The 24402-nt window shown below is 38.4% G+C and overlaps 1 protein-coding gene across 1 annotated transcript in view; it reads left to right on the top strand.

Moving 5' to 3' along the window:
- The first annotated feature begins 8247 nt into the window (after positions 1–8247).
- The window catches only part of TSPAN7 (tetraspanin 7), a 123464-nt gene continuing 107309 nt past the window's right edge, over positions 8248–24402 (top strand). The window contains exon 1 of the mRNA XM_020979629.2: positions 8248–8406. Within this exon, the coding sequence (XP_020835288.1) occupies positions 8326–8406 (81 nt within the window). The 5' untranslated portion in view covers positions 8248–8325. The remainder of the gene's footprint in view (positions 8407–24402) is intronic.

Here is a 24402-nt window from a genome sequence, read left to right as displayed (position 1 = left end):
TGAGAGGCTGAACTAGCATGGTGGCCAAGGGAGCGGAGAGAAGGGAATGGAGAATGGTGATGATTAATTAATGGAGGCAGATATGACAAGATTTGGCAACTGATTAGATAAGTAGGCTGAGGAAGAGTGAGGAGTAGAGGATAACCTGGAGGTTACAATCCTGGGTGACTGGAAATATGATTGTATCTTCTACAGAAATACATGTATGTGAAAAAATCTTGAGAGTTAGTGTGACACAATAGATAGGAAGACCTACGTTCAAGTCCTCCCTTCAAACTTGAAAACAAAGACTGTAGTATTGCAGTATCTATCTATCTATCTATCTATCTATCTATCTATCTATCTATCTATCTATCTATCTACATACACATACATATGTGATGCATGTATACATGCAAAAATCAATTAGCAAGCATTTGTTAATCTCTGAGTAACCAATGCCACTTATCAAGACTATAAATTACTAATGAGTTGTCAATATGCATCAACAGAAGAAATTTCCATACTGACAGTTCCCCACACCACTGAAATCACAGGTCTATATTTTCACAAATGTATACAATATATAACTTTGTTTACCTCATGGTACTGAGTATGGTGCTTTGTATAAAGTGAACATTTAAGTATTATTTTTTGGAAAAAAAAAGAATGAATAAAAGAAAAGGTCAAATCATCAAGAAGTAGAAATCACATCCTCACAATTTTCCAGGTATGAGACATTAACCTCTGGATTACTTCCAGAGTAACTTCCAGTTACTTCCTAGCTTCTATATAATCCAAACATACGCTTTCACACAGGAAAAAAAAAATTAGCTATAAGCAAGTTGGAGGGAGAAATTTATTTTTATTGTTGTTATTCTGCTGTATACAGAGAGAGAGAGACAGACAGACAGACAGACAGACAGAGACAGAGAACTGAGAGTACTAATTTTATTCTACTATAACTGGAGCCTCTAACTCCAACCCTAATTGATGGAGTATCAATGCTTCACATCTTTGGGGTTCTGGTAGTTTCCACAGAGAGAAACTGATAAAACAGAATTTATGAGACACTGGGAAACAAGATTACATATACTCTGATCTTTAGGTCAGAGAGAAGACAGAAGAAATGTATTTCACCAAGTGGGCTGTGGAGATGGAAATCGCGTAATCTTCTATCCATTGCAGTATACTGGGCTGGACACACCTATTTACCTTATTCCTTTCTATGAACTGGGCATGGGTGGTATAAGAATTCCCTGTCATCCTTGAAGATCTAGGAAGACAACCGTGAAGCTTCAGAGATGGATAGAGGGAGAAGGCTCCCCAGATTGATAATGGAGTTACTAGAATTATGTGTATGTGATTGATCCCTCTCTCCCAACACAAACACACAAGCAGATATAGATATAGATATATGGTCCATGTAGTGAAATCACAGGAACATAGGAGCATAGATTTAGAAACTGAATGTACCTTAGAATCAATCTAGGACAGGCCAACCTCATTTTAGAAATGAGGAAATTGAGACCCAGAGAAAATTAAGTGACTTACTTCCATAAGGTCAAACCTCAGACTCAGGTCTTTTGACTCCAAACTGAGTATCTTCTACACTTGCAGCCTTCTTAAATCAGCTTATTTAAAAAAAACAACCCTCTCTCCTGAAAATTTGTGTAAAAGACCTGCCAAAATGCATACAGAAATGTGATTTGGAATTTATAGACAATTAAGTTAGCTAAAAAATAAACACATATAAACACACAACAGCCAAGAAACCCAAACATCTTTTTAGTAAATTCATTCAGTCAACAAACTCATTATGTGCCAGGTACTTAAAAACAATGAGTGAAAAACAACTAAGTTAATGAAACTTTTGTACCATAAATTAGATAGTATATATTACATATAGTTAACCCACCACCTAATTTTTCAACTCACTTTTTAAATTTCTAGTTCAGAAATCAATTCCCCCTAAATCAAGCTTTTCCATCCTACATTTGGGGTAGATGTGTCTTCTCACCATTTGCAGATGAGCTTGTTTGCAAATAGGCCAGTTTCTGAATAAAGTACTCAACACACAGAGACATGCTGACTTTGTTTACTTTTCTGCCCATTACTTTCTCTGTTATTATTTGCCTAAACTTCTGATTAAATCTTCCTTTCTTAACTTCTGGTTTCTTTTTTCTTAATAAACAAATAAACAAACATTAAGAGCATTAGATTATGGCCCCAGCCAGAAAGAGATTTCTAGTTTAGCTCAGTACTGTAATATCATTCTACTTCTAAACTCCTACTTTTAAAGTGCTCTTTACTCAAAGCAAAAAGGTTTCTCTAGACTGGAATTTATCACACTTAGTCTTACTGTCAGAAAAACCACTATAGTTTGTCAGAAACAACAAAATAAATATCTCAACATTTGAAAACGGTGCCTTTATATTCCTGGCTACTTTACTCAAAATCATTCATTTTTAATATGACTTTTGTTGTAATTGGTATATTAAAGAAAATGGGTTTAACTTCGAGAAAGAGAGAGAAACAATTGTGGTGATAGTGTTTATTTCCTTTTATAGAATAACTTGTTGGGGGAAAATTACAACCTTTTAATATATGATTCTATTCTTAACAGGCTGGGTATATATAAAGGACTGATGGATGCAGCAATCCACTTTACACGTACATTGTGTATATATGTGTATGCACAAATAGTCTTGGCATCTTTGGTCCTTGTTAAGTATGAACTAATAATGAAGTCAGTTTCTAAGCATTTGTGTAAGCACAATAAAAAGAAAGCAAAGTGAGCCATCAGTCAATCAAAATAGATAATTTAGGCTGTAAAGTGAGGATTTGAGACCTGAAATAATAATAATAATAATTACTATTACTACTACTACTACTATCTACTACTAAGTACTACCAGTACTACTGCTACTGCAACTGCTACTGCCAACAACTAACATCTATGGAGCACTTCAAGGTTGGCAAGCCCTTTACAAATTCTCATCTGATCCTCATGACAGCCCTGAGATACAGGTGTAATTGTTATCTCCATTTTACAGATGAGGAAACGGAAGCAGCAGGGGTTAAGTGATTTGCCAAGGGTCACGCAGCTAGTAAGTGTCTGAGGCAGGATTTGAACTTAGATCTTCTTCTCCAGATCTACTGCTCTATCCACTGTGCCATCTAGTATCCAAAGTTACTCATTTCCTAGCCCCAGTTCATCAGGGATTAGCTCAACTTTGCACTTTGTCATAGCTCAGTTTAACTTTTGCTCTAAATGGGGCATTTCTCTCATGTACTTAAATGATATTGGAATCTGTCCTAACATATGTAGCCTTGGAACATTTTAATATATGATACACATTTCACTATAACAAGACAGGATTTTAATAGTCTTATTTTATGCATAGATTTATTAGATAAGAACAAAAAAATAATGCCAGAAATGAACAAATGAACCCACCAAAACTATTGACCAAGATCTGCCATCATTGCATAGATAAAATCCTACTGAAGATATTGGACATGTTTATCTGCCAGAAACTGAGTCAACTAACACCATGCTTTGAATGAATGAAATCTGTGAAACAATGCACAGAGGCTGGGTGATGGGCAGCGCCAATCTCCTTGACTGGCTTCATTTAAGCTAAATCTCCATCCCTTTATGTAGTGAATATAGCAGATACAACAGGTGCTGTAGTGAGTATAATAAAACACCATCAAATTTGAATAAACAATTCCAACTCAATGAATATTCATGTACCTGTTACATGTGTTTTCTAGAGCTGGACATGTGCAAGGGATAAATATCAGCAGGATGCTTCAGCAGCTGCTATGCTGAAGAGTCTTAGAATAATTGGAAGGACAGCAGACAGATGTGCTTCAACTTCATTTTAGATGATGCAACATAATTGTGGAGTATTTGGAAAGAATTGTGGTTGACAGACCTGCTGCATGGGAATCAGAGACAGGGCAGACTTGTTGTTTGTGGTTATTTTTCCTTTTTTTTGAGAAAAGATGTCAGGACCACAAATAGTGATGTTCCCTGAATGCCAGAGGAGAGTCTACATTGTGCATGCAATTTGAAAAGGACTACTCATAAAAATCAGCCAAGTGCATGCATGAACATTAAGCTCTCTGTGGCATTATCTTGGTATCTAAAGGATGATGGAATATTTTCTAGGGAATATACATAAGAAAAGGCTCATATTCCTTCATTTAGATTTATGTTATAACTTCTCAGGGCAGGAATAAAAAAAAAAGAACTTCAGGCAACTTTTTTATGTCCTTTCAGGGGCATGCTGGTATATATTTTAAAAGGAAAATACTGGTTACTTCATAAATCTTTCATATGCCTAACCAAATTGCCCACTTGAACATGGATTGCTGTCCTCTCACTACCTCCTTAGAAAACTGAGATATTCAAAAGATATTCTTAATGAAAAAACTATAACTTTTTAAAAGTTCATAAAAAGATAAATGTATGTATGAATATAGAATATTATGTGTATATGTGGAAGAGTGCTGCTAAGTATTTATCTTTGAGAGGGTGAAATGCAAATATATACTTTTAAACTTAATTGGCATCATTGACATCTTCTCCATTATGTTTTTAAGTCTAGTCAATGAACAAAACAATCAGTCAAGCCGTGATTTATAGTGTCTGTTGATTTCTGAAGTGGAAATGCTCACACTGAAAATTTAACAATCAACCCTCAAAAGCCAGTTAGAGTTGGCTCCAACACACCACAGTGTACATGTATAGTTATCTATACACACATAAAGAATGAAACCTCAGGTTTTAGAGAAGTCTTTGGGAAGAAGTTATTTTTGATATCCAGAAGTTTCAGATACCTGAGCATTTATCTTTCAAGAGCAACATTAAAACTTTCAAATGTTTTAGATGGAAATCTTTCTAAAATGATTAAAAAAAAACTCTTACATTTTTATAGCTCACAAAGCCCTGTCATGGATATTATCTCATTTGACCATTACAACAATCTTGTGAGGCTGGGCAAGGCAGATTTTTTTCATTACGCATATATAAAATTATTTTCATTTTATTTTTGGGCATCTGAAGCAGAATGGTTTAGGTTAGGTATTCTTAGCCTTTTTTGTATGTGCCACAGATCCCACCAGCAGACTGGTGAAGCATATGGATCCCTTCTTAGAATGTTTTAAAATGAATAAAAACAAAATATATAGGATTACAAATGAAACTAATTATATTGAAATATAGTTATTATAAATACATATATGTATACATGTATTATATAAGTAAAATATATTATATTATTTATATGATGTATCATATATAACATACATACATATACATACATATATATGTATTTGTGTGTATGTATATATAAGTTCACAGGTCCCAGGTGAAGAATCTTTGGTCAGTTGATAAAATGGAGAACTTGGCCACAGGAATGTCTGGGTTCAAATCCTACCTGTAACACATTCTAGCCATGGGGATATGGGCAAGTTGTTTCACCATTTAATGCATCAGGAAACTCTCTAAGATGACAAATTGCCCGTCTAAATTGATGTAAGGAGTTCCCCATATTGATGTTGTTATATCCCATAATGTTGTTATTCCCCATATTGACCTGTTATATCAGGTCCAACATGCCCCCCCCTCAAAAAAAAAGAGGCAACTTATTTTGGGATAGCTCTAATTGTTAAGAAATTTTTCCTTACATCAAACCCAAATATGAATCTCTGCAACTCGAATCTAGTTCTGCCCTCTAAGGACAAATATAGTAAGTTTAACTTTTCTTCCCCATGACATCCCTGAATATTTGAAGATGTTTATCACTGTCTTCACTAGGTCTTCTCATCTCCAGGTGCATCCTCCTCAGTTCTTTCAACCAATCCTCATCTAGCATAAACTTGAGGCTTTTTATCATCTTAGTCACCCTCCTTGTTAATATCCTTCCTAAAATGTGATTCCTAGAGTTGAACACAATTCCCCAGAGGTGGTTTGAGGGGGGGGCACCATAAAATAGACCTGTTTCCTGTCATTTTCTGTATATTATGCCATTCTAACTGCAATCAGTTTATAAGTCTTCTAAATGCCATGTTGCTTTGTTACTTATTTTGAGCTTCTGTTCAAACTTTCAGATCTTTTTCATTGGCACTGTCTCCCTAATCTGGTTTTCACTTCAAATCTTTGTGTCTTCTGCATGTTCTCCTCTTTATGTGTGCCTTGCATATATGTAGGTATTCAATACTTTTTTTTTTTTGGTTAAAGGGGGCTCAGCAGATCTTGATTCTTCATTATCTTAATAAACCCACCACAACCATAAAGCTCATCCTGGTAATTACAAAAGAGGAAGCCACTTTATTGGCCATAGTATCCACCTTGGCTTGAGAAACAGCCGGGACCTGGAATTTACTTATCTTCTTCCACCTTCCCTTCTGCTCATCTGATTGTCTCCTCAATTCTACTTTAGTTGATGAGAAATAGTGTCATTTTAGTTATGATTCACCTTTTCCTCAAACAACCTTCCATCTTCCTCACATGACTGTTTCTTCCCCCTGTCTGTTTATATGGTGATCTCACCATGCAGAGACTGCATCTAATTCAGTGATAAATAACCCATAATAGCTACCACCACCACAACAGACTGCAGCAGGCTTTTCCAAGGCTTGTTCATTCTATTTTTACTCCTAGCTAGCTTCATGAAGGAGCTTATTAATGCAATTCACATTTGAGTGTGAGGCCCTGAAAATGCTTCCTCAAGGGTTAATTCCTTAGGGCAACATATTATGAATTCTGTCCCCTGCTCAATGTGCTTAGAACAATCTATGAACTATATCCTCTCTGTGCACAGCAGCTAAGAAAAATGTCTCATCTTTTCATATTGATTACCCTGTATGAAACACGTTCACAGGTAGGGTTAGCCTCATCTGTCATTTATACCCAGGCAAGTTCTCTCCTACCTGATACAAAATGGTGTCTTTTATGTGTAGCTCGGTGCACATTTAAAGATTTTCATGACTACTGTTCCTGTTGCTTTAATGACCAAACAACAAACGATAAGCCGTGCTTGGGCTTTCGGAGAAGCTGCGCAAATATATTAAACGGGCAACTAGGTACATGACAACCTCTTAGAGCTTGTTTCTTCATTTGTAAGGTTCCTGCGGTACCTCCATTACAGGGTCCTTCTGAAGATCAAATAAGATACGTGTTAGAAGCACTTTGCAAACCTTAAAGAGTCCCCATAAATGTCAGCTATTATTATTATTACAGCCTGGAGAGACGCTGTGATAGAGAGGATTTGATAGGATTTACCGCAGGAAGGGACGTAGGATGCCATTTATACCAAGCCCCTTGTTTCTCTAAAATGATAATTATATTATCATTATTATTCCCTCGCTGTAGCTGGATAACAACGCGTCGCTGAGATTTGTGTGTCTCTCCTTCCAAATCAGTGCTTTCAACTTTGCTTCCTCTCCACCCGTCAAAGACTATTTTCCATCCGACGCCGGCTTAGCACTGCCCACCCACTGCCCATGATCAGGGGGAAGAAGTGGCGAGCAATTAGGGGACATGTGAAGACATCGTGTATGTGTGTGTGTGCGTGTGTGTGTGCGTGTGTGTGTGCGCGCTCGCGTGCAGAAATCTAGGATACATCTGTGACCCAATCCTCTGACAGCTGGTCAGTCAATCCAAAAGGCATTGGCAATGTCCTATATGTAAAGTCCCTGTATGGCCCGGCCAAAGCCTGCGGGCAGCGGGGCTTAAGACCCGCACCCCGTTCTACCCCTTCCCTTGGGCTCCCCCTCCCGCACCAATTCATGCAGGAGACCTGCAGGCGGACGCTCAAATACAGGTGCCCAGGTTCCTAGAGACCCAACCGGGCATGCTCAGTAGCTACCGAAGGGTTGGTGGGTTGCTCTGTTTCTTTTGGGGGTTTTAATTCTTTAAGTGGGGAGATTTTTGAGAGGAGGCTGGCTCCTCGTCTGGCGTCAGCTGCTCCAGCTGCCGCTGCTGCCGGGGAGCTGGGCCGGGCCCAGAAGGGTGGTATGGCTTTGGCCTCACGGAGACAGAGACAGTAAGCGTCGGCCACCCCGGTGCTGCAGAGGGCAGGGGGAGCGCAGGAGCCCGGGAAGCAGCGAGGTAACAGCAGAGGCGGCCCCGCGCTCGCGCCCTCCTTCCCTCCGGGGCGCGCGCGCGTGCGTACACAGCACCCACGCGCTCTCGCGCTCCTCCCCCCCCTCCGGCGCGCGCGCGCGCACTCACCCCACACACGCGCTCTCGCGCTCGCTCTCTCGCTCCCACCCCCATCCACCCACCTCCCCTCCTCCCGCCCGCCCAGCCGCTGCCCGAGCTTCTGTAGTATGGCATCGAGGAGAATGGAGACCAAACCGGTGATAACCTGTCTCAAAACCCTCCTCATCATCTACTCCTTCGTTTTCTGGGTGAGTACCTTCGCCGCGCTCCCTGCCCCAGGCTCAAGGAGAGGGGAAGGGGGGGGCGGGGACTGGGTTGCTCGGACTGTCCGTCTGTCAGTCCGTGTAGGGCTTGGGGATCAGGACGGACGCCGGGGGGTGCGGGGGGGGGATAACGGTGCGCTCCGCGCGGGGGGGTGCTGCCGCTGCTGCTGCACCGGGGGTGGGGGGAGCTTGCAGCCAGCTTGCAGCAGCAGCCTCAGCGGGGAAGGCTGCGCCAGCTCCGGTACCAGCTCCAGCTCCAGCACCCGCGCGGGGGGTGGGTGGCATTTCGGTCGTCCGGTGGCATTGCTGCAGCACCAGCCGTCATGGACACCCGCCTTGTCCAGAGTCCGGGCGCTTGCGGGGGGGGGAGGGTGTGGGGGGTCGGAGCCCGAGAGGAGTGGGAGGTGGTGCAATCTTTTGGGGGTCCCTGCTATTTCCGAGGTTTCTTCTTGCCTCTTTTCTGGGAGGGGGGAAAAAGAGGGAGAGTAAGAGGATGAGATTGACGCCCCCGAAGAAAGTTGCAAGGTTCGGTTTTATCCCCCCTCCCCACTTGACTGTGATCGACACCCACCCGCGTCTCCGCCCCTGCGTTTGCTCCTGTGGGAGCAAATGAACCTGTGGGAGGCAGACCCCACCTCTCCCCCCCCCCCGCAGGAGCTGTTTCCCTGGAGAAGACCCTTCCAGGGAACTAACTGGCTTGGGTATTCCTGGGTATTCTCTATTTCCCTCCCACGGTGTGTGTGGGGGGGGCGACGGGAGAAGAGGGGACATCGTGAGCTGAGCCGGCTGTGGGTGGGAGCCCTGAATCCAGAGTGGGAACCAACCAGCCTTGTGGAGCCCACCTTAGGTCCTGGACAACCAGGGACCCACCGTCTGAGAAGGGGATTTGTTGTTTTTCCAAGAAATGTTTGCAGATGCACGTCGAACATCTTCAGTGACTATAAGCAGTCGCAGTTCCTAGACCGCCCCCCTCCTCCTCTCCACCCCCTCACCACCCCCTCCTCCTGTTTTGCGAATAGCAAATTTCTCCCACCCTCTTTCATGGTCCTTTTCCTTCCTTTCTGAAGAATAAATCTTGTTCCCCAATCAGCTGGTGACAGTGGTGGCTTCTCCACTCCGCTATGGTTGTCGCGAGTGTAATCCGTCCCTTTCCATTCCGGGAGGCCGGGTTTCAGGGTTTAATGCAGAAAGGTGACGTCATACACGGACTCAGCCCGGGTGCTGGGGGTAGGGGCTGGCTTTGGGAAGGTACACCTCCTTTCAGGCTTATTACTGATGGGGGGCGGGAGGAGGGGGTGGGGAGGCTCAGTGGTGGTTAGTTAGAGCTTATGTCTTATCTCATTCCAATCTGCTCATGTGAGAGGTGCAGAGGTGACATTGCAATGAGGCTCTTTTTTTGGGGGGGGGAATTGAGAGAGTAAATAGCTTCGAGTGAGATTTAAAGATTTCGCGTTCCTCATTTGCTGTGGTGCTGAAAGTAATATACTTGAGGTCGTAAACCCACAAACTGGCTACCTAATAATGTGAAAGCCCAATGTTTCATCAGTGGATGCAGATGTAACCCGACCTTTTTCTTTCTGCGATCTGGGTCATTCACTCTTTCAGTGAGCCACCTTGTAAATCCAGACTGCAGAAAAACCTATATTGTCTCAGATTTTCTTAGCTAACATTCAGTGGCCCCCCACCCCCGTCCCCCATTTGCCCTAATTTTGCTTTATGACTGTGCACAAAGATATATCTGACAGATGTAACTCAGTTCTGAATGAAGCAATCCACTTGTAGTGGATGGAAAAAAAATTGTGATCTATAGAAAGAAAAGAGGATTAAAAAACAACAATTAATGTGATTTTAAAAAACCAACAACAATAATTCTGGCTGCCTCAGGAGTCACAAATCTTTCTAGAATAGTAGTCTCTCATTCCTTAGATCAATGACATAAGTAGTATAAAGGTAGCACACGCCAATATGTCTTAGCTGTTTGATGGGGGGGGGGTGTAGATCCTTAATTGGTGCATAGGAAGATGAGCAAAAAACAGGTTTTATTTTACCAGTAAAACCATGTTAGACCAATGTTGATAGCCGTAATAGTACCATTTTATTTAGTTGCTGGAAGTATGGGTTGTTAATTGTTTTAAGTTCATAGCAGCCATTTCCTTGATCTGCTTTGCATTAATTTTTTAAAAATTACTAAAATTCCTTCCTTTTCCCATGTATGCTTTGTTTTCAGATTTGGATGTGATATAATTGATTTAGGTAACTATTTTTACTTCTAGGAAAAATAGAATTTATCATGAGATATTGTGAATAAAGACATCCTTATAGGACTATCTGAATCTTAATCTCTTTTTAACTGTACATATAACCATCTTCCTTCCCCCCTTAATATATCGTGCTCCCCCCCCAAGTTCTTTTATTCCTTTCCTTTTTGGCTCCATATCTTCATTCCCTTTTCCCTTCCTCCTTTTCAGTTCTATGGCAATTATTGTTGTGTAAGCTCTCTCAAATACCATTTTAAGTATAATCTAGAAGATTTTAAGATATTTTAATCAAGAATGAGTTTGTATCCTACAGCCATAGCAAAAGATATTAGGAACTTGATTCAAATGCCTTCAACTCTCTAAAAACAATTAAAAGCCATTTTAAACTAAATCATTGTTATTTCTTATGTTTCTGTGTAAAAATGATTGTCCTAATGATTTTTCTAATAGTGAGTGATTTTTTTTCAGCAGATTTTCAATAATTACTAGGAAGACTTTACATAATTTTATTGATACTCGAATTCGAGATTTTTTGGAAAGGTTTGGTTTGACTGAAATGGATATAACAGAAAATTAATAAAGAATTGTTTTAGAGGGTTTTTTTGTCTTTTTTTTTCCCCTAGAGAAATGTGGTGAAAAGATTGGTTAGGGATTATATCCTTGTGTTGTTTTGGAATGTTTTGATCAAATGATCGCCTTGGTCTTAAAATAATATAGTGACTCTCAGTGGCGTTGGGGAAATTGAGATCAATTTGGGAATTACTCAGAGTAGTCTCCCTTCTACTGTCCCAAAAGATCAGCTTTCAATACACCGAGTCTTCAACAGAATTTTTCTTCAGTGATTGCCCACCTGCTGTCTGCATCTGGCATATTTATAGTGCCAGGCCGTGTAGGAGGTCTGGCAGAGGTGAGCCCACTGTTCCATTTCTTTGGGGTTTTGGATCTGAGCAAAATTTAGCATTCTGCTGCTTCCTCTCAAGTCAGTTACTATAGGGATATTTTTTATTTCTGGAAAAAATGAGGAAAATTCTTGCTGCACTCCCTTTCTGGTACTCATTTCTTCACCATTGTCTTTCAAAAGTCCTCTTCCTTCCAGGTTCAGCTCAGGTGCTCCCTCCCACAAGAACCTGTCTCTGATTCCTTAAGTTTGAAAGTGTTGTCTTCCCTCTCAGAGTTTCAAAGGGCCTTTTGCTCTCTTCTTTGCCCCCTTCATTTCTTACTTTGCCTTATTCTTATCTGTGGTCAGGTCATTTTCTACCACCTCCGTCTTCCCTGAAACACTGTGGGCAGTAGCCTGCCTCTCCTTTTAAAATCTTTATATTTGCAGGCCTGCCACAGTGTGTGAAGTATAATGGTACTTTACAGATAGATGTTTTTGACCTGGGAGGTGGTACCAGACCTAGAGTTGGTGGAGTCCTGGGTTAAGTAGTCCAGTTCTGGCATCCCAGTATACAAATACAACACACTCTTTAGTCACGGGTGTCAGTGAAGCAGGAACTAGACCTGGATAGAGTGTAAAAGGTGAGGCACTTGTGTCTTGTACTGTGAGTATGTTTATTTAGTTTTATAGTTGTTATAGTACAAGAATTGACTCATGATTTTCTTAGGGCTGGTTTTGTGTCAGTAGATAGCTTTGTCTTTCATTCAACTATTCTTCTATGTGACTTAAATCTGGATCAATACCATCAAAATTCTGTGCTCATTTATTCTGCTTTATTTGCAACAAGATGGCATACATTTATTGTCTTAGGTGGTGTGAATAGTTTTCAAAAAGAACAAGGGTAGACAATGAGATCCTCGTATGATGTTTGTGCCGAAGTAGACAAGTTAAATAGTGACAGCCGTCTTTCAGTTTAAATATCTTCCCTTACATGCTGTGTAAGCTGATGATTTATTTAACTTAGGATAATAGCTGTAGAGCTGGAAGGGAACTCGGGGGCCATTGAATTAGACCCCCTCATTTTATACATAAAGAAGATGAGCCCAGAGTAGTGCCTAGAGCTGGGATTTGATTTAAGTTCAAATCCAAAGCCAGTGCTCTTTTCATGGTGCCGTTTGTTTGTATGTCTTTGTTTTGATGTTTACATTGGAGGAAAAACATTCTAATAATAGCTTGTATTTACATACTAACAAATGGCCTATTTTTATGGACTGGTGGTTTATTTAGCATAAGAGCTTCTCCTGATTTATTTCAAATCCTTGAGAGTCAGGAGGGTCTTTAAAAATAGATTCCAATATGGCTGAGGTGACTTCAAGGTGATACTGCTAGCAGTTTAGGGAAGAAGGGTGGACTAGATGATTTGTAATCCTACGATTTAGTGATAATGTTAGTTAAATTAATGATAAATTATATGGATTAGGGTATCCAAGGAATTTTGTGGAAAGCTTCACATAAATAACATACTGAGTAAAATGTTATGCTTTTTACATAAAACTTGTCCTAATTTTTAAGGGAAAACGCCTCAAAAATTCCAAACCTCTCATGCTTAAGAGTGAGGATTATGTTTCCCAGCACATGTGACAAATTTTTAAAATTGGTTAATATTTAAGGTGTTGCTGTTAGGTATTCAAATTAAAAATGACTTAATAGGGGCAGCTAGGTGGCACAGTGGATAGAGCACTGGCCCTGGAGTCAGGAGTTCCTGAGTTCAAATTTGGCCTCAGACACATAACACTCACTAGCTGTGTGACCCTGGGCAAGTCACTTAACTCCAATTGCCTCACCAAAAAAAAAAAAGACTTAATAACATAAAAGTAGTTTTATTTTTAAAGCCAGATTTTTAAAGCAAAATTCCCATACCTAGACATACTGGAGTTGATTTTTCCCATCCCACAAAAAATTAGAAAAATTAGAATAGTCATTGAACTTGAAATGTAGTATCTTAAACTCATCTTTCGCTTAAGAAGAATTGATAGTTCTTTCTGGAAGATCTAATTTTAAAATCAAAATAGAAACTTGTTTAGAAAATTAGTACATAAAATCTTGCTTTCACTTGTCCATTCTTATTTTTGTTATCTTTCTAACCTGAAATGGTAGTGCTGTGTGTGTATGTATGCATATATATTTTATGTATATATAATTTACCAGCAGTTTTTATCTCTGCTGCTTTTAAGACTGATTTTTGTTGTTCCCCCTTTCATGAGAGATTTATTTTCCTTCTTGGTTGGATTTTTTCCACCTTCATGTAGCTAAAATCCTGAATGCACTGGGGGATAAAAATTTTTATTTTTTAAAAAACCTTAACTTTTTTTCATTGAATCTATGCTTCTGAAAAGAACCTTTTAGTCTAAGGAATGTGAAAAAACAGAATTCTGGGGTTAAAGAAAATTTCTTTTTAGCAATGGCCCTGGGAAGTATAAGGGACTTTCTTACCATGATGTTACCCAAGAGGTGAATGTGGTTCTGGTCTAAGTTCTAACTAGACAATATAGGAAGAGCTCAGAATTCAAGTAAAAACATAGTAGACCTGGTTAATGCACATTTTAGTCTTGGCCTTAGGTTGAAGGTTGTGTCATAGAGACCCAGATGTACAGTAGCTAGGTAGATAAGAAACTGATTCTGCATTGGTTTTGGAAAGAACAGTTCAGTGGATTTTTTGAGTTTGGGTGAGAAACGAATGGGGACATATGTATCTGTTGAAAGAGACCCTGAGGAGATTCAGATTGATTTCTCATCTCTTCTCCCTAGTCCTGAGTTTCCCAGTGAGATGAAGTTGATTCTGGTTCTCATTCTTCCTCTACCACTACCACCAAGTCTGGTGGAATCAGTGGACTAGTTCAATTTGGACTGCCTCTCCCCACCCTTCAAAAAGGTACCTTTAAGAGTTATTGAATAGTAACCCAGATTTACAGAGACTGGACCTTTGATTTCATTGGTATAGAGAACTCCCTGGTGAGGATATACGCTCTACCAATATAGGTTGGCACCTTCTCTGCCACTTAAAAGACTTAGCGAGTTGCCTAGAGCATTGAGAGGTTAAGTGACTGGTCCAGGGTCACACAGACAGGATGTGTCAAGAGAGCAGGACTTGAACCCAAATGGATTATGGACCATCTCTCTATTGTGTCCTGAAACATGTTTTCTCATCTTGTCTTTGACCTAGCTTAAATCCATTGTCCCTCATGAAACTTTGTATTATCCCCCTAGACCACACCAATTTCTCTCTCTCTGAATTCCTACTATTTTATTTATTTGTTTTATTCCTACAAATTACCATTTGTACTACTCAGCAGTTAAGACAACATTGCCTTTTATTATAGTTTTTCATTCTCTGGTTTCTCCAGTTGGCTTCTAAAATCCTTGAAAGCAGGGATAATAGCTTATAGTTAAAAAAAAAATTCACATAGCTCAGACACAGTTTTGTGCATGCAGGAATGCTTTTTGAATAAGTGAACTGATCTAGATTTAGAATTACAGTAACTAGGGATAACCACTTCAATCTTGAAGCCTCCTGCCAAAGAGATGGGTATTCCTAGGCTAGAAGAATTTTAATTAGAGACCTTTGGGTTTTGTTGGACCCAACCAATAAAGTTGTGAAAAGATTGATGAGTTTTTGACTCATCAACTCATCAAACTCATTAGCTACGAGTTATTTGAATAGGTATGTGGGGATGGAAAGGAGAAGATGGGGTATTGTTCAGTGATAGATGTATAAATATCCTCACTTTCCTGTCTAGACTGAGTAAATATGACTTAAATGCTGATGTACTATGTAAAACAAAGGAAGTATTGGTAATTATCTTCATAGTTCTTTGGGTTTACAAGGAAGAAGAAAATGTGCATAAGAAAAACAGTGGAGACACAGTGTGCTAGACAAAAATCATTGCATGGGGGGGTGCTAGCACTCCTATCATGACTTGGGCAAGTTACTTTACCTCATTAAGATCCAGATTTTTCTCCAAAATAGGTATAATACTGTATACTGTGTACCTTATAATGTTATTTTGAAGAAAGAACTTTGCAAACTCTAAAGAGCTTCACAAACATGAGGTCTTAATATTAGAGTTCATCAGTGGAATTCTTTTTAAAAATATTGTAATCTTCTAATCCATATGGACCAAATGCTTAATTGCTTGTTGAGGTCAGGAAAGCATTGACTTCCAAAACCATATTTAGGTGATTCAGAATCTTTATTATGTTCTGCTTGTTAATCTTCCTGTCCTCAGCTGCCTTGTTTAAAAAAAAATGGAGCTAGTAATTTTTTAGCTTTTATAACTCTGATGATAACTCTAATATACTCTGAATGAATAGAACTGTTGTATTTTGATTTTTTTTTTTAAAGATAAGTTCAGCATCAGTACCGAATAGAGGTAATTACTATACTGGTTGCAATGCAAGGAAATATTTGTTTGACTTTGATCTAGTCTGGATAACAACTGGAGGTGATTGTATTCTCAGCATGCAACATCATTGAAAAGTTCAGATCAAAGTCTCTTAAAAATATGATATCTGGGATGAGCTAGTAGGTGTGTCATGCTAATTATTTTGAGGAAGAAAAGCAGCTGCAAGGTACATGCATGACCTGTTTTTGCTCCTATATAAACTTACTACTTAGGTCAACCTTTCTCAAGATGGCTTGTCCTTACTATAAGAGGTGTCTTTCTTCCTGTCTCTCAGAGTGGCTGAGTGCCACTTTTGCTGAAAGTGGCATTTGCAGCATAGCAATTGTTTGACCACCTCATTTCTGGCAGTAAGATTCTATGTTTCATGTGATTTTCTACTAAGCCTCTGGCAGCATGACTCTGCTTGATCATTCTGTGTGCTTATGTTTTTTTACCATTATACTATTTATTTCAGCATTTGTAGTACAGTCATCTACTTAAACATTCAATTTAGCAAACTGACCACCTATATTCACACTTAGCCCTCTGGTAAGTGTGATTTCAAAGCAGACATGATCCCTTTCTGCTCTGAGAAAAGAAATTACCTAAATATAAGGTATTGTTTTTTTTTCCCCCAGTCTTTTTATCTTGCCCAGGCTGGAAGTACAGGAGCAACAATACCTCTACTGAAAGGGAGCTTCAGCCTGCTCCATTTTTGAACTGGGTTGTTTACTCCTCCTTAGACAATCTGGTACCTGCAGTGCCCACTGTTTTGATGTCAAACTTAGTGTGGACCTCTAGTCAGCAGCTGCTGCCCACTGCAGCTGCTAAAGTTCAAGAGATTTGCCAGCCTCAGCCACCCTGCTAGCTGGGATTATGGGCTCGTATGACTACTCCTAACTAAAGTTTTTAAAATGAACTAGATATATGATCATGAACAAATTGATTAGTCTCTGAACCCCAGTTTCCTTGTTTGTTAAAAAAAAAATAGGGGATAAAAATACTGCTTAACATGGTGGTTGTGGTAGAAAGCATTTCACAAAATTTAAAGTATTATCAGTGAAGAACACTCTCTGGGCTACTTCCCCAGCCCTGCCCCCAAACTGGTAGGTTGAATCTCCAATGAGACAATTATTATCAGATTCAAAGTACTCTGTGGGCTGAAATTCCTATAATTAGATGCCACCACTGGTACACATCTTTAATAGCCAGAAGTCACAGTTAGCTCCCGTCAAAAGCATTTAGTGAGATGTCATAGTAAGAACAAGTTACAAAACATTAATACCTGTAAATCTGATGCACATTATTGCACAAGTACACACAATATCAGTGAGATGAGTGGGCACATATATAGGAAGAAAGGATAGAAAGGTACACACAGAACACACATGAGCAAAAAACTCACCTTTCTGGCCCTGCAGGGTCCTGATGCCCTTCTCATGTTATATGGCATTTACATAGTTCCATATCTAACCTCTTTCCCTAGTGAGTGCAAAAGAAATAATAGATGAAGCATTAAATCATATAACCCAAATAATGATACAGCTGAATAAATAATAAACCATGCTAAATAATAAATTAAACCCACCAGTTTGAGTGCCCCTGTATAGGCAGAAATAAAGCAATAATTAGTATATCTAAACATCTAATATTTTAAAAGATGAAGCCTAGAAATGTGAGTGTACATTCTATAATATATGAATTTTCTATACATACAAATTATAGGTAATAGTGTAAATCAGACATAAAGAAGGCAAATTCAGTCTCATAGACTTAGTGGAATGAGAATCATGACTGAAATATCCCATGGAAGTTGTAGTCTAGACCTGATTCAGGCCATTCTGGTGGTTCAGATTCTCCATTGGAATGAAATGAGACACTCATAGACCATTTAATAGTTAACAAAAGGAAGTTTACTTGCCGTAGCATAAAAAGGATACTTATCAAGGATACAGCATTGATTCTGTTGAGTGTTGGACGTATTAGTGCACCAGTTAAGCTTTGAAGGAGAGCAATTCCTTTCTCCTTATGAACTGGCCACTTAAGTCTTAAGGACAGTTTCAGTACCTTTTAAGGGAAAACTTACCTAGGCTACAAGGCAGAGATTACTTTTTCCATGGAAAGGTATACCATATTCAGAAGGAATACAATAGATAAAAGGGATAGTATAATTATATATTAAGATGTAGTCATGTAAAGAAATCTGAAAATCATAGTGGAGAAGCATCCTTGGAAAGCTTTTAGATTAGGATCCACGTATGGAAAAACAAAACTGATATCGTTGAGGGAATGTACAGCAGATTATTTACATATAGGTTGGGGTCTCCAGCTATCTGAATATTTGTTGCAATTTTCTACTCTATATTGGTGGTAAATAAAACTAAAGTTGAGCATAGTTTTATGTGAAGACTAGAGTTTTTGAAAGCATATTTACAGCAGGGAGTTATAAGTCATTACCTAAAATCCAATAGAAGTAGTTGGTATGAGGGTGATGGAAAGTGATCAGGAATGAAATTCTGAAAACACAAAGATTCTGGTGAGTCCAAAGAGCTTTCTAGAGATGCCAGTGTAGGTACGCAGGAGACTTGTCAAGCCCCATAGATTTTGAAATAACATGAGATGGAAGATGGATGCAAAACATATGGTGGAAAGTTCAACCAAGAAGCACTAAGTGCTTCCCATGTACTAGTTGCTGTGCTAGATGCGGGAAGTACAAAGACAGAAATGAAACCATCCTGCACTTGAGGAGTTCACATACTGTGAGCATGGCCATTGTGCACAGAGAATTCATTTAATGATTAATGTAAATGTAGACGCACAGTAAGAAAAACATTATAGTTCAAAATGTACTAACACCAGGGATGAAGGCTTGGGACAAAACAAAGTTTTTGTTTGTTTTTTGTTTTTAAGCTATGTTTGGGACAAGAAGACTGTCAAAGAATGTGTAGCACTGGTGTTTGGTGGTGGAAGGGACAAAGATGACAGGCTGTGGGGAGGACACAGGTCCTAGATTCTTTGCTTCTGTTGTTTCTGCTAATGAGAATAAATAGTGTTTGATTGGAGGACAGGGAAAAAAAATGTTTAGTAGGGAACTGAAACCAGACAAGATAGCAAGAAAGAATAGAGTTGTTCCCATTGAGTTCAAGACATGAGTCCCTGGTTACTTATAATAAAAGAATTATATTAAAAGAACCAGTAGATGCAATTAAGCTTCTGTCAGTGATCTTTGGAAGATCTTAGAAGTGCCATAAAGTGCAGGCCAGGTGGTGGCCAGGATAGAGAACTGGACTTGGAGTCAGGGAGAGCTGAATTCAGCTCTTGCCCCAGAAATTTATTTGATTTCAAGCAAGTCACTCAACCTTTCTGTACTTCATTTTCCCCATCTGTAAAATGAGTTGATTGACCCTAAACTCCAACCCCCAGACTGAAGACTATTTGACAAGAACTTCTAGGAAAATTGGAAAGCATTTTGGCACAAGTTAGTTATAGACCAGCATATCTCACTCTGTATATGAAGATTAGATACGTTACTTTTAGATATAAAAGGATACTTCATCAACAAAATAGGGAATCAAGGAAGAAAATTCCTTTCACAGTTATAGATAGGGGAAGCATTCATAATTAAACTAGCGAGAGAGGATCACAGAATTAAAAATAAACTTTGATGACGTAAAATGTAAAATTTTTCATACATAAAAAACCAGTGCAGTTGAAATTAGAAGGCAACCAGTTAACTGGGGGGGGGGGAATCTTTTCAGCAAATTTTTCTGATATAAATCTCATTTCCAAGATCTGTATCTATATCTATGTATATACACACACATATATATACTATGTGTGTATATATATATATCTATATATATATCTATATATATACATACTACATATATATATATATATATATATACACATACTATATGCTGTATACTATATATGTGTATGTATTTATGTCAGCAAGAGCTAAGTCAAAAGATATGAACAGGCAGTTTTCTTTCATTTTTTTGTCTAATATGTTTTATTTTATTTTTCCCACTTAATAGTATTTTATTTTTTTCCAATTACATGTAAAGATGCTTTTCAGCATTCGTTTTTATAAGATTTTGAGTTGCTAATTTTTCTCCCTGCCCCTCTCCAAGACAGCAAGCAGTCTGATGTAACTTATACATGTACAATCATGTTAAACATATTTCCACATTAGTCGTGTTGTGAAAGAAGAATCAGAACAAAAGGGAAAAGCCATGAGAACAACAAAAAGAGAAAACAGTATGCTTTGATCTGCATTCAGACTCCATTTTTCTTTCTCTGGATGTGGATAGCATTTTCCATCATGAATCTTTTGGAATTGTCTTAGATCATTGCATTGCTCAGAAGAGCCAAGTCTAACAAAATTGGTCGTCACACAATGTGGCTGTTACTCTGTACAACATTCTCCTGGTTCTGCTCACTTCACTCAGCGTTAGTTCATGCAAGTCTCTCCAGGTTTTTCTGAAATCTACCTGCTCATCATTTTTTATAGCACAATAATATTCCCCACAACTTGTTCAGCCATTTCCCATTTGATGGGCATCCTCTCAATTTTCTAATTCTTTGCCACCACAAAAAGAGCTGCTGTAAATATATTTGTACGTGAAGGTCCTTTTCCCTTTTTTATGATCTCTTTGGGAACAGACTTAGTAGTAGTATTTCTGGATTAAAAAAGGTATGCATAGTTTTATAGCCCTTTGGGCATAGTTCCAAACTGCTTTCCAGAATGGTTGGATCAGTTCATCACTCCACCAACAATGCATTAGTGTTCCAATTTTCCCACGTCTTCTCCAGCATTTTGTCATGTTAACCAATCTAATAGGTGTGAGGTGGTACCTTAAAATTCTTTTACTTTGCATGTCTCTGATCAATAGTGATTTAGAGCATTTTTCATGTAACTGTAGATAACTTTAATTTCTTCATCTGAAAACTGTTTTCACAGAAAGAAATCCACAGTTTCAACAATATAAAATGCTCCAAATCATTAATGATTAGAAAAAAACTAAACTCTGAGGTTTCACCTCATGCTCCTCAGATTGGCAAAGATGGAAAAATAACAATAGTTGTGGGTAAAGGTCTGCTGGAGCCAGCTTAAATGGACTCACAAGAACTGATTATTAAGTTTTCGGGGCGAGCATTTACATCTTAGAAACCATCAAACATTACAGATTAGGACTTGATTAATTGTTTTGTTGATTCTCTCGACCTAAGAAAATGATGGAGAAAAATAATAATAATGCAGATTCAACTTAAAAGTGTGTCTTGTTTCTTCAGAGAGCTGATTGTTGAATATTCCAGTACCTTCCTGGTTTTAGGGGTCATAGGGGAGAATAATAATAATAATAGTAATAATAATAATAATAATAATAATAATAATAGCTAAAACTTGTATAGCACTATGAGTTGGGTGCTTTACAATCATTATCTCATTTGATCTTTTTAACTTGTAAAATGGATGCTGCTATTATCCTCATTTTACAGTTGAGAGAACTGAGGCAAACAAAGGTTAAGTAACTTGTCCAGAGTCACAAAGCTAGTAAATGTCTAAAGTCAGATCTGAACTCAAGTTTTCCTGAGTATGGGCCTGGCACGCTATCCATTGTACCATGCTGCTGCCCACATTGTTGCATTATTCTTGGAGCTGTTAAAAGTTTTAACTGTTCTAGAAAACAACTTAAAATCATACCCCCAAAGCCATAAAATTATGCATACCATTTGATCTTACTAGTAGGTATATCTCTCAAGGAGATCAAGAATAGAAGGAGAGGATCTATCTGTGTAAGAATATTTATATTTTTGTAGTAACAAAGAACTCCATGATTTGGAGAATGGCTGAAAAATTTCTTGTATGAATGTAATGGGTCATTATTTCATTATTACAATGACAAATATGATAGTTTCAGAAAAATATGGGAAATATTATGTGAAGTACTATAGAGTGAAATGAGAAGAACCAGGAAAATAGTTTATGTGATGGCAACAATAATATAAAGAAAAGTCACTTTTGAAAGACCTTGGAATTCTAATCAAAGCAGCAAAAAATATTGACTTCAGAAGACTGATGATGAAACATACCTCCCAACACTTGACAGAGGTAATGGGCTCTAGATACAGAATAAGACCTGTGTTCTCAGACATGGCTAATATATTGATTTCTTTTGCTGGGCTGTAATTATAAGGAAGAGCTTCTACTGGAGGTTTATGTGGTAGCTAAATCGATAGGCAAAAGAGCATCAATAAGTCGTTTTTTAAATTAATTTATTTTTAGTTTTCAACATTCACTTCCGTAAGCTTTTGAGTTTTAAATTTTCTCCTCCTCTCTCCCTCCTTCCCCAAGACAGCATGCAATGTGATATAGTTTTTACGTATGCATTTCTATTTTCACATTAGTCATATTGTAAAGAAGAATTAGAACCAATGGGAGGAACCACAAGAAAAAAGAAACAAAACAGAAGGAAAAAAAAGAGCAAATAGTACTCTTCAATCTGCATTCAGACTCCATAGTTATTTCTCTGGATGTGGATAGCATTTTCCATCATGAGACTTACAGAGATGTCTTAGATCCTTGCATTGCTGAGAAGAGTTAAGTCTGTCAAAGTTAGTCATCACACAGTGTGGCTGTTGCTGTGTACAACATTCTCCTGGTTCTACTCACTTCACTCAGCATCAGTCCATACAAGTCTTTCCATATTTTTCTAAAGTCTGCTTGCTCATCATTTCTTATAGCACAGTAGTGCTATTCATTACATTCATATGCCACAACTTGTTCAGCCATTTCCCAATTGATGGGCATCCCCTCAATTTCCAATTCTTTGCCACCACAGAAAGCTGCTAGAAATATTTTTGGTCCTTTTCCCATTTTTATGGTCTCTTTGGGATACAGCCCTAGAAGTGCTATTGTTGGGTCAAAGAGTATGCACATTTTTATAGCCCTTTAGGCATAGTTCCAGATTGCTCTCCAGAATGGTTGGAACATTTTTTAAACTCAGAAGAAAACCAAAAAATACAACATAGGACACAATTAGAGCAACTTTGTTATGACCTTTTAAAAAATAAATGTCTATGTATATATGTGTATACACACATATATATGCAAATGTATGTGTGTATGTGTGTGTGTGTATATATATATATATATACAAACATATACATAGCTATGCACATATGTGTGTATCTATATATACATATTTATTAAAATGAACTGTACATAACAGAAATTGAGGCTTCTTGTTCTTTTTGGTATATTGAAATGTTGATCCTTGTCAATAATTAAGTGTAAATTTTTTAAAAAGTTACTTTTAAAAATAAAATGAGGGAATTGTACATGCTGACCTCTGAGGTCCCTTTCAGCTTTAAATCTAGCACTTGAATGTGGTGGGGAAATGTCCCAATCTTCAAAACAGAGAAGAGGTTGGAATCTTCAAATTATAAATTGATAAGATTGAATTATATTCCTGGCAAAATTCTAGGACATATAATTGAAGGAATGGTTTGTAAGCATTTAGGAAGGAAAAATGGTGATTACTGAAAGCTACCATGGTTTTATTAGGTCATATCAGACTCATGCTCTTTCTTTTTTGATATAGTAATTAGGAATGCTGTATATGTGTACATTAGCCAGTCTCTCACATTATCCTTGTATTTGAGATGGAGAAATATAGGCTGATAGTACAGCTAGGTAGGTTTAGAATTGGTTGAATGACTAGTTGGACCCCAAAGTATTCATTAATCAGTCTGTGTCAGATTGGAAGGAGGTTCCCTGAGAATCTGTTCTTGGCCCAGAGATATTCAACATTTTTAATTCATGGTTTGGATGGTGACATATTTATCAGATGTTCAAAGGACAGGAAGCTGAGAGGAAGAGTTAAAACATTGTACTCTGAACCAGCCTCTTTGGAGGAGATAACTCCTCCTGGGAGGATTCATCTCCAGAACAGAGAAAAGAGAAGAAAGCAACAAGTACCAATTAGCCATCTTTGCTCCTCACAGCACTACCTGCTGGCTCTATCCACGTTCTGGATAACCTAGTCCAATAGCTTTATTCTGCCTCCATGGTAAATCTGCTATCTGTCCTTTTTGCTGTACTTATGCAGCAGCCATACTGGTTTAGGCCCTTGTTCCCTCATACCTGGATCATTAGAATATCCTCCTAACTGCATTCAGCTTTTCCACATTTCATTCTATCTTTCACATACCTACAAAACTGATATTCATAAAACACTCATCTCACCATGCTCACACTGCTTCCAGGATAAAATATTAACATCTCTGGTTTTTAAAGCTCTTTACAATCTTGCTGTAGTTGCCTTTTCTGGGTTTATTGAACATTCTAGACAAATTAGCTGATACATGCAATATTCTTTTCTTGTCTTCATGT

This window comes from Phascolarctos cinereus, unplaced genomic scaffold, assembly GCF_003287225.1.
Source record: "Phascolarctos cinereus isolate Bilbo 61053 unplaced genomic scaffold, phaCin_HiC Scaffold_726;HRSCAF=1367, whole genome shotgun sequence".
Taxonomy (NCBI): domain Eukaryota; kingdom Metazoa; phylum Chordata; class Mammalia; order Diprotodontia; family Phascolarctidae; genus Phascolarctos; species Phascolarctos cinereus.
This window is presented reverse-complemented; position numbering and strand designations above follow the sequence as displayed.